The sequence below is a fragment of the Fulmarus glacialis genome, unplaced genomic scaffold (genome assembly GCF_000690835.1).
Source record: "Fulmarus glacialis isolate BGI_N327 unplaced genomic scaffold, ASM69083v1 scaffold42582, whole genome shotgun sequence".
NCBI classification, from domain to species: Eukaryota; Metazoa; Chordata; class Aves; order Procellariiformes; family Procellariidae; genus Fulmarus; species Fulmarus glacialis.
In genome coordinates, this window is record NW_009200529.1 from 1 (window position 1) to 17,104 (window position 17,104).

Below are 17,104 nucleotides of genomic sequence, written 5' to 3' on the forward strand. Positions count from 1 at the left end.
TAAATATTTATTATTTATTAATAATCAATAACTAATAGTTAAATAGCCAATAATTTATTCAAACTAATCATCAGTGTTCTTTTTGTATGTCCTTTTTATCAGTCACTGGAAAGATGGAATGATTTTTTTCCTTTGCTCCCCTGTTAATGATTCTGATACTTCTAATATAATGGCATTATTATTGTTAAATATTTTCAGAAGGAAACAACTTATTGAAAAATATTACTGGTTTTGATGAAATGTCCTTTGCCTTCAAAGGCAAAACACATGATATTGTTGTATTGTTTTGTTTTATATTCTTCCAGCAAGGTAAGGCTTCATTACAATGTGTATTTAAAAAGGCATATTTATCTTACGCTGCACATAATTTTTATATTGCCATTTCTTCATATTCCCTTGTTATATTACCTTCTGTTGTCTTTCTAACCAAAGAGGCAGATACTGCTGTCCTATGAATTGTCAGTGGACTCTATTGATGATCCTTTTCGAAGACAGAGGTTAATGAGTGCAGCCACTATTATTACAGATAATTTGCGTAAGTCATTCTTTAGTGTTTTTCCTATGGTGGTTGTGTAACTTGACCTAAGAGATCAAAATGTCAGAAACATTATTTTAGAAGTCACTGAGGGAAATTATGTTGTAATCAAATGTAAATTCCAGTAAAATAAATATTCTCATATCTCACATAACTGCAACTGTAACTTACAATTACCGAGGGTAAATCGTGCCTGACCAACTTGATTACCCTGTACAATAAAATGTCTGGGGTTTGTGGATGAGGGGAGAGCAATGTTTTCATTTACCTTGACTCTAGCAAGGCTTTCAACACTGTCTCCCACAGTATTTTTTCATCCAAGTTAGGGTGTTAGGGTCTCCACGGGTGGACAACCAGCTGGACAAAAAAATGGTTGGATGTTTGGGCTTCAAGTGTCTGGTGAACAGGTCATATTCTACCTGGAGGCAGGTAACAAGTGGAGTACCACAGTGTGTATCCTAGGACACGTCTTGTCCTAAGTGACCTGGAGGAGGCAACAGAGGGCTTGCTCTTAAATTTTGTAGATGACACCAGATTGGGGGTGAATCACTTGATACGCTGGAGATAAGGGCTGCCGTCTAGAGGAACTTAGACAGGCTGGAGGAATGGGCCAATAGGAACCTTATGAAAATTCAGCCAGAAAATATGTAAACTTCTGCATATCTGCAAGAACCTCTTGCAACAATACAGGCTGGGAGGTGGCTGGCTGGGAAGCAGCTCTGCAGGAAAGGCCCTGTGGGTCCTTGTGGGCAGTGAGCTGAGCTTGAGCCAGCAACATGCCCGTGCAGCAGCAATGGCTAACAGTATCCTGGACTATATTAAAAGGAGCATAGCCAGGAGAAAAGTGATTATCACCCTTTATTAAGCACTTGCTAGACCACATATTATGCCCAGTTTGCCCCCCAACCCCCCAGTACAAGAAATACATTGAGTTCGGTAGAGGGCCACCAAGTCAGGGGCTGGAGCGCTTGCCCAGTGCTGGGCTGGTTCAGCCTGGAGAGAAGGTTTTGAGGAGAAGTTAATATTAGCCTTCCAGTGTCTACAAAGACATTATCAAGAACATGGAACCAGGCTCTTCACAGTGGTGCACAGTGGGAAGATGAGACAACAGACATAAATTGAAAGATGAGAGCTTAAAACTGTGTGTAAGGAGAAGCTTTCACCATGAGGACAGTCAGGCAGAGGAACGGGTTATGTGGTCTCTGATCTCATGGCTGACCCTGCTTTGAGAAGGGGGTTGCACTAGAGATCTCCCGAGGTCCCTTCCAACTTGATTTACCTTATAGCCCTATCCTCAACTATGGACACACAAGATATGGGGGACGCCCTTCTTCATTTTATCCTGGACCTTTTTTCAACCCGTGCTGCATCTGTGACTGCAGAGATGCAACTCACAGAAAACGAGTTGTCAGTTTTCCCAGAGAGTTATTTCTCCTTAATGCAGATCCTTTATCATCCTTCAATAATATAATAAACAGATGAAGAGGTGGGTAATATCACCTGTTTCTGTAAATAGGAGATTTGTTGATGGTGACCTTTAAATAGCTTGTGATTAGTTTGTGTAGAATGAGTGAAACAATTTTTTTCAATTATGCCATTCTGCTCACATGAGATTGATTTTTCTTTTCAATCTTTTCTATGACTGATTGTCTTTTTCTTCATACTATGAAATTCCACATAAGATTATTCATATGTCACTTTCCCTCTTTGTCATTTAGAACTGCAAGAGTCAAAACTGAAATGTCCTTCATTATGGAAACATTTTGCTCAAAAGTATCTAATTTGGAATTGTTGTCCATTCTGGAGAGTAGTCAAAGAGAAGGTGAAACTGGTAATTTTGGATCCATTTGTTGATCTCTTAATCATGGTTTGCATTATCATGAATACCTTATTCATGGCTCTGGAGTACCCTCGCATGCCAGACAATTACCAACAAATGATTTTTATAAGTGACAAGGTAAGTTAGAGTGAATGTGGAGTTGTAACCCCATATTGATACTGTGACAGTCCCATAAGGAGACATACTTTTCAGTGACTTTTTGCTGAATTTCTCTTTCCTCTTTCCAGGTCTTCACCCTGATTTTTACAGCAGAAATGATCTTGAAAATCATCGCTCTAGATCCTTACAACTATTTTCAGCAAAAATGGAATATTTTTGATAGCATAGTTGTCATGATTGGCCTAATAAGCTTTAAAGAAAATCTGCCATCTCTCAGGCTGGTAATTATTTCTTTATTCTTTTTTAAAAGTATATATGTTGTACAGATTTGTAAAAAATTACAGTAAAATACCCTCAAATTATTTTCCTGATGAATCTGTTAAATCAGTTCTCTTTGTTAGTACCTAGTAAGCCAACATGAATGTTTAATTAGAGTGAATACTAAATGAATATTAAAGAATACATTCAATATGTTTATTATACTGTGTATATTGGATACTACAAACCCTCTGGCACAGTGTGCCCCCTTGGAGATTTGACCTAGCAGAGAGTTCACTGGTTGCCTGTTAGGTCTGTACAGTGGCACTGCTCAACTACATTTCAGATCTTCAATTAGGAAAAGATTATCCGAGAGTTTTCATGAGCTTAAGGATAGAAAATGTTCCTTCACAGCTTTTCCTTTTGAGTTGAGATTCGTAAAATAATGTAGCTTTCCTCAAGGGTTAGACTTGGCTTTCAGGTCTCTTCAAGGCTTTTCCTCCATCTTAGGGAAAAGGAGGAGTAGCTCTGAGATGTCTATGTATAATATAACTTTTTTGCTTACGTCTTTACTGTGTGTTTAGAATGCTAAATTTACTAATTACTTCTAAAATTCTTCATAGTCATCAGAGTCATCGCACCTAGAAATTCAGTTGAATTCTGTTTCATCTTGTGTATCATGACTGAGAGATTTTAACAGCCCTGAAAGCTAATTTGACTAAAAATGTCCTTTTTACTCATGAAGGTGCATAGAATAGATCCCATCTGGCTTTTCAAATCCTATTTTAAGTCTGTTGGGTGAGAGGTAGAAAAAATTCTTTTTTCAATTTTTGTCTGATTACATTTGATTTAGTCCAAAATGCAGTCATTTCACAAGCCTCGTCCAAGTACCTATAAGCCACTTGATTATTACCATAGAATCATAGAATCATTAAGGTTGGAAAAGACCTCTAAGATCATTGAGTCCAACTGTCATTATTACAGTTATTGCTATTAATACTAATAGACTTATACATGCTCGTATCTAACTTAGCACAAACAATTTGAAAGCTTCCTTTGGCAGTTCTCTGTTCTCAGTAGCATTAACCATCTGAGCTTAAGCACAGGACTTTTGGATCAGAACAATTAAAAACCTTTCTTTGGGGGAAAAATTATGATGGTGTTACTGAAGTAAAGACAGCATGATAAATGCAGGGTCTCGTTTTTATGTGTGCTGTGCTATCTATGCAGTGTTCGCCACTCACATTGTTTTCTTGTGTTTTACTTACAGCTCAGGATCTTCAAATTGGCAAAGTCCTGGCCAGCCTTAAATACTCTTATGAAAATAATTCTAAACTCAGTTGGTGCTCTGGGTAATCTCACTCTGGTTTTGATTATCACTGTATTTATTTTTGCTGTAGTAGGAAAGCAGGTTTTGGGCAGTTATTATGAGAATTATTATTATAGAATAAACACCGATGAGAATTTACGCTGGCATATGAAGGATTTTTATCATTCATTCCTGATTATATTCCGAATATTATGTGGAGAATGGATTGAAACCATGTGGGAATGTATGGAAGTGGCTGGAGAAGGGCTATGTCTTCCCATTTTCTTGCTAGTCCTGGTGGTAGGAAACCTGGTGGTGAGTTTCAAGCTATTTTTCAGTCCCTACTGAATGCATCCAGTTACACCGGCATCTGTTTTTCTGAGGCAACCTTTATCATTTGAAAAGTACTCACACTATTCTCTTTTCTGGATGTTACTTAATATATGTTTTCTTCTGTCTTTTTTTCCTTTTCCCTTGTCTTTCTCTTTCTCACACCAGAGGTAGCTGCTAAGCAAAATGCACAAAATTATTCCTTCTACCCAGAGTATAGAAGTGCAGTGCTTTTGATAATTTGGTCTCCGATTTCTTCATCTTTTGTGTTGCTAGGATCAAATAACCAAACTGTCCAGTGCTTTTAATGCTTACCAACTTGTCCTTATATTACCAAAAGTTTACAGTACCCAGATTTTCTGATTTGTGTGACATATAGTAGATGTATATATACTGGAAAACAAAATCTTTTTCATCTGCTTGGTTAGTTGGTCTATACCAACTCCTTTTTGATGGTGGTGTTATTAAAATTTATCTTTGCCTGCTGTTTTTCAACATATCTACCTTGTCGTACATTATGAACATCAGAGCATGTGAAAATATATTTGATATACCCAAACCCTCACTTCCTTCCTTTTTCTCCTGCCTCTCCTTCCAGAAGGAGCCATATCATACTATGTTAATATTCCAGTATAATAGTAAATAATTTCATTGCAGTGGTTGATGAAAGCGAGATTGAGATTTTTTTACCTAAGGAGGGTTTTCTGAAATGTCTTTTCTGTTAGCAGTAGTGTCTCCAACTTACTTTAACTATTCTAAGGTGCTCAACCTATTCATTGCCTTGCTGCTGAGTTCGTTCAGTACTGAATCCTCAATGGGACAAGAGGAAACTGGACAAATGACTAAATGTCAGATTGCCATTGCACGGATTCACAAGGGCCTGCAGTCTGTGAAAGACAGAATTTTGGATCATTGTGGCAAAATAATGAAACGAAGCCTCAAAACAACAGCCAAAGAGAAGACTTTACTGAAAATTTCTGCCAAAGACGTAGGGGAAAATAACTATGCCATGACAGATGTCAGAAAAGATACAGACAACAATTGTTTTGACATTGGGTATTACAACACTGAAGAGAATTCCTCAATAATGAGGAAATATGAAGAATTTTTAACCAGTCGTAGTACCTGTATTCCCATTGCAGTAGCCGAGACTTACAGCGATGAAGTTGATGATGAGCACAGCGTATGCACAAAAATAGAACACAGAAAACAGGTAAGGAATATTAATATTTGAAAAATTATTGTAACTTGCATCTGTAAATATAATCTCAAAGACTCAACAGTAAATGTTATCCCTTCTGTCATTTCTGCCATTTTACTTACTTTCTTCTTCTAGTAGCTTCAAAATGCAAGAGCTACCAAATAGTCTTAGTTATTCAATAAGATGTTGAATATCTGCTTTTTCATCGTTCTCCTCATTGATAGCCATAATTCTGCTTCTGTACGTTTTGTTTCCATTTATGGCTGTCAATTGGTAAATGAAGTTTGATCAAGACAGACATTCTTTCTTTTTGTCTCCTTTGCCTTACAGATGGCACCTGGAATTTTTGGAAGGCAGGCCTCTTGTGTTGCTTATATGTTGCTTCTCAGTTGCATGGAATCCAAAGGGAATGCAAATAAAAGCTTCATCTTAAAAAAAAAATTCTTTATGTTTTTTTAATCCCCTATTCACCTCTATGATACTTTGGACTCTCCTTTATGTCTCTTGATTTTGTTGTGTTGGGCAGGATTAAGCTCAAGTCTTTCTGCATGTGAGTGAGGCATTTATACTGCCATGATAGTCAATAAGGGTACAATTCATTTGTCCATACATAAGCATCTAGGGGTATTTGAGATACTTCAGGTGTCTGTTGCATCCACATGGGACTAACAAATAAGACACAGGAGCTATAAGAACTCTTTTTGGCATCTGGAGGCCAGGGGTATGTAGAAACACCTCCGATGATGCTAGGTATCAGCCACAATTAGATTACTCCATTTAGATACCTGAATCTCAAGATTCCACGTACTACTCACCTCACAGATGTCAAGTGCCATTTGAGGTGCTGGATTATCTCATACACCTTGAAAAAGGTGTCTGTCAGTTCCTGTAGATCCTGTGCTGTATTTAACTATGCCACATGTGTGTCGTAGGTACGCCCCAGGTATCTTAAAAGACACTAAGCAATTTAGGGCAAGCAACTGAATTAACCCTTTGTGTCCTCACGGCATTCCATAGTGTCCCTTGCTGCATGTCCGTATTACGTGTATGTTGCCCACTTTCGCACTTCATGGTTTCTCCCATTTTGCTTTCTTGATATTTTTCCCTTATTTTTGCTTTCTTTTTTTCTCTCCAATGATGTGCTATACTTTTAATAAAATAGAATTTTACCCCATTACTTTCCTTTGAGGAGGGTGATATGTCTTAATGAAATTCTTTGTGACAGCATTGCTACTTTTATTATATGTGATGTCATTGCTTAGAAAGGATATGAATGCTGGTTTGAGTATGATGATCTATCTGCATGAATGCAGTTTAGTTCAGAATCATTGGGTCATCCTCTGAGATTTTTATTCCCATATAAATATTTTTGCCTATAGAAGGTAAGAGTGATACCTTTTAGCCCATTGACAGTACTGCAGCTGTGTATGAAACATCCAGCAGTAGTTTCAGCTCAGCCCAGCGCACAAGGACCTCAAGTTAATTTCTTTTAGAAGCCTGCCTTATTCACAGGCAGTAGTAATAAGAAGCAGCAGACTCCAATATACCTTCCCTGCAATCTTTTGTCAGAGGGTGAACAAAAAAAATAACAGCCCTGTTCAGACCTGTACTAGAGGAAGTACCAATAGAAGCTGGCTTATACAACAGACGAATGAGCTGGTTTGCAGGTTCTTCATATAAAGCAAGATAGAAAGCCTGTTACAGAAAGTAGCTTGTGATTTTCATTTACGTCTTTTTATTCATTTCTGCTTATTTCTCCAGCTACCACATTCAAGTAAGAATGAGCTTTTCTAAGATGTTGCAACTGTGCTTTTTTTCTTCACAGATAAAAGTGATGGTGTAAACGTGTGGCAATATGGGGTTTAGCTCATCTAAAAAACACATCCAAATGTGTGAGCAGCAAGCTCAGGTGGAACAGCAGGCTTTGATGACTACATTGTACCTAGATTAGCTTGTTAAAGATTGTATTTTAGGAGTGTCAGTTGTGTTATGATTATGATATCACCATATTTTAAATCTATCAGAACAGGTATTTGGGCTCAAAGTGCATTTACTTAGTATTATGCCATGGCAAAAATGTCAAAAGCAGATGCTATTTTTGGATGGATTATCATATGCTTGGTGTCTAGGTGGACTGGTAGAACCCATTTTCTATGTTTTTGGTCATAAGAGGAGGCATTGTCAGTGGAATATCTTTGGACAAGTTCTCAAAGAAGCAGAAATTGCTGATCACCTTAGAATCATCTGTGGCTATTTAAAATATGTTGTCCATAGGCATTTGATGACACGAATTCTTTCCCTGCTGCAGTGGAATCTGGTATTGCTTGGAATTTGTAGTGGCAAAAGGGCTGAGAGCTGATTGGGATCACTTAGCTCTTCTGCCTGTAACTAGAAACATGAGACTGTTGGGGTCCAGCTGCAAAGGTTGAGCCAGTTCATCAGAACTTAGTGAATTGAATGCAGGAATCCATCAGTGGGCTAAATGTAGATCTGGAGGGATGATACATTTCCACAGTATAACCACAGGACCACAGTATTTTAAATGGAGGAAGAAATCATTCTTTTACATGCCTTTTAGCGATATCATTTAATTATCTGTAAAACGGCAAACATGCTAAATTTTGTGGATGCTTTAGATTCTGTTAAAGAATTTTGACTTTTAAGAATGACCGTCAGGAAGAAAAATGTGGAAAATCAACTGGTTTGCATTATTTCATGCAGGGAGACAGATTAAGACATAGAGAGCAGTGCCAGAGTTCAAGCGGCTTCAGTCAGATTTCTGGGACTTCTGAAACTACAAGCGTTTTTTCAGAAACACACCAAAAGAAAGAGCAAAAAGAGGTGATTATAACTTTTTTCATCTTGTGGAATATGCTGTAGATGAAAATTGTCACAGCAGTTCTCTCATTCAGCAATGACAGGACAAGCTGGGGTTTTCTGAAAAGTAGCAAGTATAATCCCTGTGAAGATGGTGCATCTCTCTGGAGGTAATAATAGTTTGAAGCATGGAGGTTTGTCTTTCATAAACAGCCATGGCTAACAGTGTAACTTAATATATTATTTTGTACAAAATAAGAAAACAGAAATTAATCAAGAAACACACTTACTTTAAACATATCTGATGCATACTATTAATTTTTATAGATAATTCTGTTTGCTGTCATCCTTGGGTGCAAAAATTTTTTCTCTAGAAACAGTTCCCAAAACAACCATACTTTTTCTGGTCTAGAAACTTAGTTTATTCTAATACAGTATAGTTCCACATCAAAAAAGGTGAAGAATCATGGCCTGCCTCCAATGACACAGAAAATTAAATGGAAGTTCAGCAACTTTCTGGGTTACTACCTCCAAAAGTCAAACCACTTTAGCATTTTCTGGTTTTAGATAAAGTTGCCAGAAATTTTGTTTGTTATACATTATTTGATTATATAAAAAAATTAATATTAAAAATATTAAAATGCTTGTGAATTTAAATAATTGCATTTTTGTCTATGTTGAAGATTCCCTAGGACCCTAAGTTAGTGTAGAGCAGCATGGCTGTCAACAGAGGCAGTTCTCCCTTCCTCTGGTTTCTCATTCTTATCCCTATCCTCATGCCTTCCCTTTCCATGTCATACAGGGCACTTACACTTTATGGCTGATAGATTGCTTTACTCCTTTTTCTTTATACTTGTTTTCCTTATTGTCTGTAGTTTTATAGGTGTGTAGTTTACCTACCAATAACTATAATTCTTTGAGATGCATAGACCATATGTACATTTCTTTTCTGCTAGGCCTTCTCATCTTCAAGCCTTTTGAGACATGGTTTGTATCTCTGAAAATGGAAAGAGGATTGGATTGGCATGAAGAAATCAGAGTTTTCTCTAAAGTTGTAGCATAATATAATCTCCTCTAAACAATTTCCTTCCTGCAAGTCCAATGTAGACGACTAGAAGAAACCAAGAAACTTACTAAATTAAAGCCATGGAAACAGAGAGTAGGGATTAGCCTTTTCTGTCCTATCATTTGTAATTTTATTTTGTAGTTCAGAAACATTAAGATAGTTTGTATGCTGCAGGTTTGTTTTTTTTTGAGGGGAGGGGTGATAAGTTTCATTTGTTTTCAATCTGGTAACCTTATTAATGAAAAGCAAATAAATTCTCTTCTTTGCCCTTTTCCTGTGCAGAAATGTGATGCTGGTAGCTATTCTGAAGCCAGCACTGTGGATCCAGTTATTCTTCTGGAGATGTTTTCCCAGCCTAAAAAGTCACACCTACCTAAGGACTGTTTTGCAGAAAGTAAGAATCTTTTATGTATTGTGGTGACACCAAATGAACCAGTATTCAAAGATACCTGTTTGGAACATTTCCAAATGGGCAGAAAGTGTTTGCCTGAGACACTTGTTTATGAACATAAAAACTCAAATAAATATATGCAGCCAGCACAGAACTGAAGCAGGGTTGGGCTGCTTGAACACAGGCATTTAGTACCAAATGAGATGCCTGAGACTATGCAAGACAACTGCATGAAGCTGGCAGAACTGTCACAGAAGCTGTAGAATATCCGAAAAGGCCTAAAGAGGTTCAAAACACCTGTGTTTAGGTAGCAAAATGCCATCTTTGGAGTGTGATTCAGTCTCATATTGAGGCATCAGACTGTAGGTATCTGTATATGAACAAAGGCACTCAAAGCACTTCTGAAGGGGCAGCTGGAGGTCAGTTGGGATATGTATGTTCGTACCTGGTATCCTAAATGGCACTTCAACTGAACTTGTCTGAGCTCCCAGTACAGTGGATGAATATCCGGTCAATACAGCTACTGGAATCCAGAGGACTGTACAGCTCATCCCAATGTGGACACCTCCTTTTGATTGCCTGAACGGCTCCTTAGACTCCATTGACTCTTATGGTTCAATCCTACTGCCTTTACAGATTAATGAAGTGTGTTTCTGGTGCAAAACAATGAACAGAGAATCTAGTTGTAACATCTCTGCAGTGCAATCAAGTGAAACAATCAGTAAAAATAATAATTTACTAAACCACAAGTAAGATAATATATTTTTTCAAAACAAAAAGAATAAATGCAGAAAATAAAATACACAAGTTTTTTAGATAGAAGTAATGGCTTTTTTTGTGCCCACAAGCCCTTCTACGGAAGGCGCAAAAGCTTCTCTGCTTTTTCCATGTATGAGTTGCTCTATTAAAAGAGATTATTTTGGCCTACAAATTTTGTCTTTTCTTTAGCTTTAGATTGTTTCAGCCACAGCATCACCCCATAGGTAAAACAGCACATTCTTTGTATAGTCTGTAGAAGCTCATTTTAAGATGTCATACACTTCTTAGATTCCATGTCTCCACATTTTCTGTGGAATCAATATGCTGTTCTTTCTCTTTTCAGGTTGTGTTGAATGTTTCCCGTGTTGCGTAGTGGATATCACTAAGTTTCCAGGCAGAACTTGGTGGAAATTTAGAAAAACCTGCTACAGAATTGTTAAACATAGCTGGTTTGAAAATTTTATAATTTTTATAATAATATTGAGCAGCGGAGCACTGGTAAATTTAATTTAATTTCTCAAATTTTGAATTGATGGTTGTCAGTAAAGGAAAAGAATCACATTATTATGTTTAATTTACTTCTTCTACTCTCACATTCCTTTCCCCAGGGAGAGACAAGAGTAAAATAAACGTATCCCTTAGAAGTTATAAGGCTCTCCCCCACTTTGTTAAGATATTTAAATATATGGAGTCATAGTCATCTTCATAGTTCTTCATGGAACATAGTTCTTCACACACTTGTGTGCTTAGTTAGGAGGCTAAACCAAGGTTTGAAATTCCTTAGGAAAGCTTAAAAAAATAAAAGTACTTCTAAATTTGTAAAGCAGACTAACTGCTCAGTAAAAATTTAGATTTAAAATCATCCAAACATTAAGATGATCAGAATCTAAAAGTGAAGATGGCTGTAAACTGGTAGGTGACTTAATGTTTCATTGCTACTTTGATTATATCCATTTCTACTGAAGAATAACAGAAGTTTTATTTGATTTGAAAACATACTCACTAAGTCCACTGAAAGTAATTTGTTAAATAAAACATTATATAGTGCAGAAGGAACATAACCAACTAGTGTGAAAGTGATCTATACGGTAGATGTCAGAATTTCCCAAATAAAATCTGTTCTGTGTGCATTAAATTTAGGTTGTCCACTGAACCGTAGTTTGAACTGTCTGCTTTAAAATTTCCATGGCAAAACCTCCAAGGGAACTCCCTGGGGTTCCCATGAGGGCTCCTCTGTACTCATGTGGAACCAAACTGAAGTAAGGAAGGAAACTGAGTTATTATTTAATGTGCTGTAGGATCTGGCTAAGTTGAACACAAAACTACTTGGTATCCAGATGCAAAATAACAAAACAATAATGATTTCTTTTCGTCAACTATGTATTGTGGTGTTGGGAACTTTCACATTTCTAAGATACTGTTGTCCTCTTGCAAAAAGGCACTTGTCCATTTTCTGTTTGTTTATAAAGTTGTTTGCTGATATGGAATTTCCTGAACCAGCTAGAATGAAGGGTTACCATACCATCAGGCATGTCCGTGGCTTGAAATTAAGTTAAATGAGATGGCGATCATAGAAAGAATGCATAGAAAAGTACGTGGTGAGTGCTCAGTGCTCAGAGCAAAGGAAGAGTTAGTAGTTAGAAGTTTGGAAGAGCATCACTGCTAATGAATGAGTGATTTGACTAGCAGATGGAAATCAAGGTAGCCAAGGTTAAACAGTGAAAAAGACAATGCTAATTATCAAACTTGCTCAGAAAAAAGACAGGAAATGGTAAATAGGTTTATCTCCATGAATGCCGGCAGTTCTCAATTACCCACAGTCAAATTACTAGTCCTGTGGACAGCTCCGCTCTGTAGACATTTCCCCTAATTGTAGCACAATTGAATGACCACTGCTTCAAAGACCACTTAGCTCCAGAAGCAGTACTACTGTTTTCTTACACTGCAGAGCAGGAGGGCATAAGTTTTACCAGATTGTTGGTAACTATACATAAGAGCATCTCTGCCCCATGTTTTTTCAGTGGGAATATAAAACGAAAACACAGCAATGATTTTACATGAGTTTATTGTTTCAGGTCTCACTTGATCTAAACACCTGGTTATGCTCCTGCTCCCCCTTGTCGGTGGCCTTTTAGACTGAGTTTAGCATGTCATAAATACATGGGAGCGAATCAGGTCTGCTATAATACCTAAATAATCATCTTCTCACAGAGCACTGGAGACACATAGCAGAGGCACTCAGGTGTTTCTGCAAGAAACATTTAATGGTTTAATGTGACTGGTGATAACTTGTAACTGTTAAGGCCCCCTGTAGCTGAGCTAATCCTTGCAAAACCATTGAGGTGTCTTTGCTACCATGCTCCCCTGAACCAAAGGTCTGTGGACCATCTGGGTCAGTCTCCCATGTAACATAGCCTGCTATTTCCTTAGAGGGTGTTGACTATTAATGAGCTTATTAACAAATAATAGCAGAATAAGAGATTTCACAGTCAGGTGAAAGATCTGAGGTAGATTGAAACTGGATATGGATTAAAGTTTTGACACCCTCTGTTTGGTTCCTGACCTTTGTCACAGACTACAGCCGTGTGACTTTGGGCAAATGAATTATCTCTCTATGCTTCATTTGCTCTTCTATAAAACAAAGATGTTGTGTTCCAACATCCCAAGGATGTGAGATGGTGTATTCCTCTTGGGAGGACAGACACTTAAACTTCTCATTTCTACTTTTTCACTCGTCTCATGGCAAGAAATAAGATAGAAATTTAGCAGCTGCAGAGAAAATGTCAGAGGAGGGGACACAGATTTGAATGAGGATAAGAGAAAGGGAAGTTGTTAAATGCCCTGATGTGCTCTAGAGACATGTTGAGCTCTTGAGACAGAGTGTGAAAGAGAAGGAGACCAGAGGAGATTGAGTAATTTATATTTAGGAATTATAGAGTGTGGGAAAGGATGTGGTACAGGGTGGCTTCTGATATATCTACCTAAGTAAGAAAAAGTTTAAGTAAAAGTAATGACAGACATGGATTTGTAACGGAGAAATAGTGGTGATGAAAATGGATGGATAGATCATTAGAAATGTTGGCAGCAAAAGAGAAATGGAGTGGAGATGGAGCTATAAGGTGGGAAGAAATTGATGAAAGGAAGAATAAAGACATAGCCAGAGGCTTGCTAAGGAAATAATGCAAGGTGTTAAAAGGAATTGGGAATAGATTGGCAATATCAAAAACTTAAAATAAATTAGCAAGGCAGCAAATATATTAAACACAAGCGAACTATAATGTAGACTACAGCAATCAATAAAACATTTTCCTAAACCCTTACTGACATCAAAGTAATGTCAAGGTTTAGGTGAAAAAATGTGAAACTTCACGAATGAACAGTTGCAGATAGGGTGTTTGTCATATTTTTTCATATCTGTATTACAACTCTGCAGGCTGACTAAAGATGACTCCTTTGGAAGGTCTAGGTCTGAAAGACAGTGGTTAATGTGTTTAATTCAAGCTTTATTATGAAGAATTTTAGACCAACACCTTCAAAATTATCCACTACTTTGGGAAGACAAGATTTTTGGTAGCCACAATTGACCCTTATCAGATATTTTTGGAAGAAGTGTTAAGCGTAAACAACTGAAAATATGTGATTTTTCAACCAACCTGAAAATGCGATTGTACTCGTTTTACAATTTAGGGTTTTACTTCTAAGTGTAAAACTAAGTGGTGGTTACCCATAATTTAATATGAAATGGTTATAATTAGCCAAACTGTGTATTCTTGTGCAATTTTAAAATAATTTTCCATAAAAGTACTGAACTGTTTAAAAACTAAATTCTGAAATTCCAGGCATTTGAAGATATTCACCTGCAGGAGAGAAAAAAAGTGAAAATGCTCCTAGAGTATGCTGATGAAATATTTACCTACATCTTTTTTATGGAGATGCTTCTGAAATGGGTAGCTTATGGTTTGCACAGTTATTTCACAAATGCCTGGTGTTGTCTTGACTTCATCATTGTATGTGTAAGTATTATATTAAATTGTCTTACATTTTGAATTTTGATATTTTCTATATAGAGAACTACGTGTAAAGTCTGACTATGAATAAACACAAGTGTAAAAGACAGTTTCCAAAGCTGAAAAAAATAGCAATCAAAAGAGACTTTAGGACAAATTTAAATGGAAATTGTAAGTAATAATCAAAAGTTGCTTAAGAAAATTTTATTAGGCATCACTGTCATTGAGGACCATGTTGGTTATAAAAACCTTTTTGAGTATAGAGAAAGAGTGCAATTAGTGATCAGAAATAAAACTAAAATAATTTAATTAAGACGACAGAAAAATGTGAAGCTGCTGAAACAGAAAAAAGTAGAGTTGCTTCCTTAAAGGAGAAGAAATTTAGATGGTAAAGGGAGTTGAAAAGTATTGTTTGAAAAATCATTTTCCAGAGAGTTAAAGACATAGGAAAAGTATATTTTGCTTTGCAACCAAAGAAATCCTAGCAATCCTTTATATAGCTATAAAAAGAAATGCTGAAATCATCAATAGTGCAATGGAGGAAGTGCAGTGTTCAATATATACATATTTATTCTGAATTCAGACAAATAATAAAATCTTGCCATATAAAAATGAAATGTTTTTGCTTATCAGTAATACACTGGGAAGATACTGAAGTTAAATATTTTAAAATAAGGGCATCTAAACAGCTGACTTCTAGTAACGTCAAAGCAGCTGTTTGATAGCCTCTGACTAGTTAGCATTGAAAGTTGTGAACTACTAGGAAATTTCAACAGAAAAATCCAATATTATGGCTATGTACAAAGAACATATAGCATGACTTTAACAATTACAGTTCTGTGATATTAATAGCAGTGCTGTCCAAAACAGAGGAAAAGCATGAAAATATTGAATGGCTAGACAATGAGACAACAAATTAAAATAGGAAGGAAGAGGCAAATCATGAACAGTGAAAAAACCCCCTGATTTTCAGTTCATTTTCTCTCTTATGAAAATTTAAAAGGAAGACTGGATATCTTTTTAAAAATAATTTTTGTTTCCACATCACCATCTTAAGTTATGATAAGGAATTAACTGTATACACTTCTTAGAATAACTATGCAGAAAATAGGAATATTTTATTTGAATAATCCTTTCTGGTCTTGTAGTGTATGAAATTACCATAGTTACCAATTTGATTGTTATACTACTATTCCAAAAAAATTATATGGACTGTTCTTTAAAAAAAAAAAAGAAAAAAAAGGAGAAAAAAAAAAGAGAAAAAAGTGTTTCAAATTAGAATGAAAGAATTCCATTATTTTTAAAATACTAGGAAAGAATGAAGTAAAATTATATTACGATAACTTTGAATGTGTATTTTCTTCATTCGACTTATTGGTCAAAGGTACTGTAACATTCAGCCTATGATTGTCTACTGATACAAATAAAATAAATTTTTGTATACCATTTAATAATCTCAGTTTCAATACAATGAACACAGCTGTCATTTGTTTCCTGGGGACTAAATACTGTTTCCAAAGACACATCGCCTTGTTCCTCTGGGAGTGCCCTGAAATCTCTCAGGACTCTTAGAGCATTGAGGCCTCTACGAGCTTTGTCAAGATTTGAAGGGATAAAGGTAAGGATATCTGGGGTGTGTCCATATTTTGCAATAGCTGCATTTGAAGTTTTTGTGAAAATTACAACATGAATCTTTCAAGTTTTGGGACTTGATGGCATTAAGATGGTTCAGATTGCCTACTTATGTCTTATGGTTGTTATTTTGAAATAATACCTAACACTTTCACAGAAATTCATAAATACAAATGAAATAAGGAAACAGAATTGTAATGTGCTACCACAAGGAATTATTACGTGTAGTAATGTGAACACTGGAACATTTTTCCATGTTTCCAGTTTCAGTGCAATTTGCAGAACAAACTGAACAAGACTATTTTTAGACTTGTACTTTTCTGAAACCCATTCTTTGGTTTATCTTAGACACGGAAAAATTTCATCCAGTGTATTTGGTAAATTCTTCTGGAAAAAATAGGAACCATTTTTAATTACTTGTCAACAGAAAAGAAGCTATATATGTAGTTATTACAGAAAATAAACTGTAATGTGAGGAAGAAACCTGTACTTTGAAAGTTGTAGTTTATCAATTCCATGGTATAAGAAATGTAGTGGCTACAGTCCTTTCTTAATGTTTTCTCATTGTCTGAGGCAAGAAATTGGTACCTGGAAAAATGGATTCATTAATTCATTGCTTCAGTGGAAACTATTCACTTTTTGTAACTCCTTTTCATAATTCCCCTTCTTTAGACTGCTGTGCTTATATCAACTCATCTTGACAGTTATCTAGACAGGCTCACGTGCCACATTCCAGATTCTCCAGGGTGGATCTGAAAGATAACAATCCTTTCAAACTTAAATAAGGTGGGGTTTTCTTAATAGGAGAGGGGATTCTTCTAACTTAATTTTAAAAGCTGCTCTGAGCGAATGTCATGGTT

General features: G+C 36.3%; 1 protein-coding gene across 1 annotated transcript; it reads left to right on the top strand.

Moving 5' to 3' along the window:
- Nucleotides 1–432: 432 nt before the first annotated feature.
- LOC104072003 (sodium channel protein type 5 subunit alpha-like) lies at nt 433–5,584 on the top strand (the record flags this gene model as incomplete). Its single annotated transcript, XM_009573628.1, has 5 exons — nt 433–535; nt 2,254–2,492; nt 2,603–2,755; nt 4,003–4,356; nt 5,132–5,584. Coding segments are annotated over 5 exons (1,302 nt in total), but the record flags the coding sequence as incomplete, so codon positions are not given.
- Nucleotides 5,585–17,104: the final 11,520 nt, after the last annotated feature.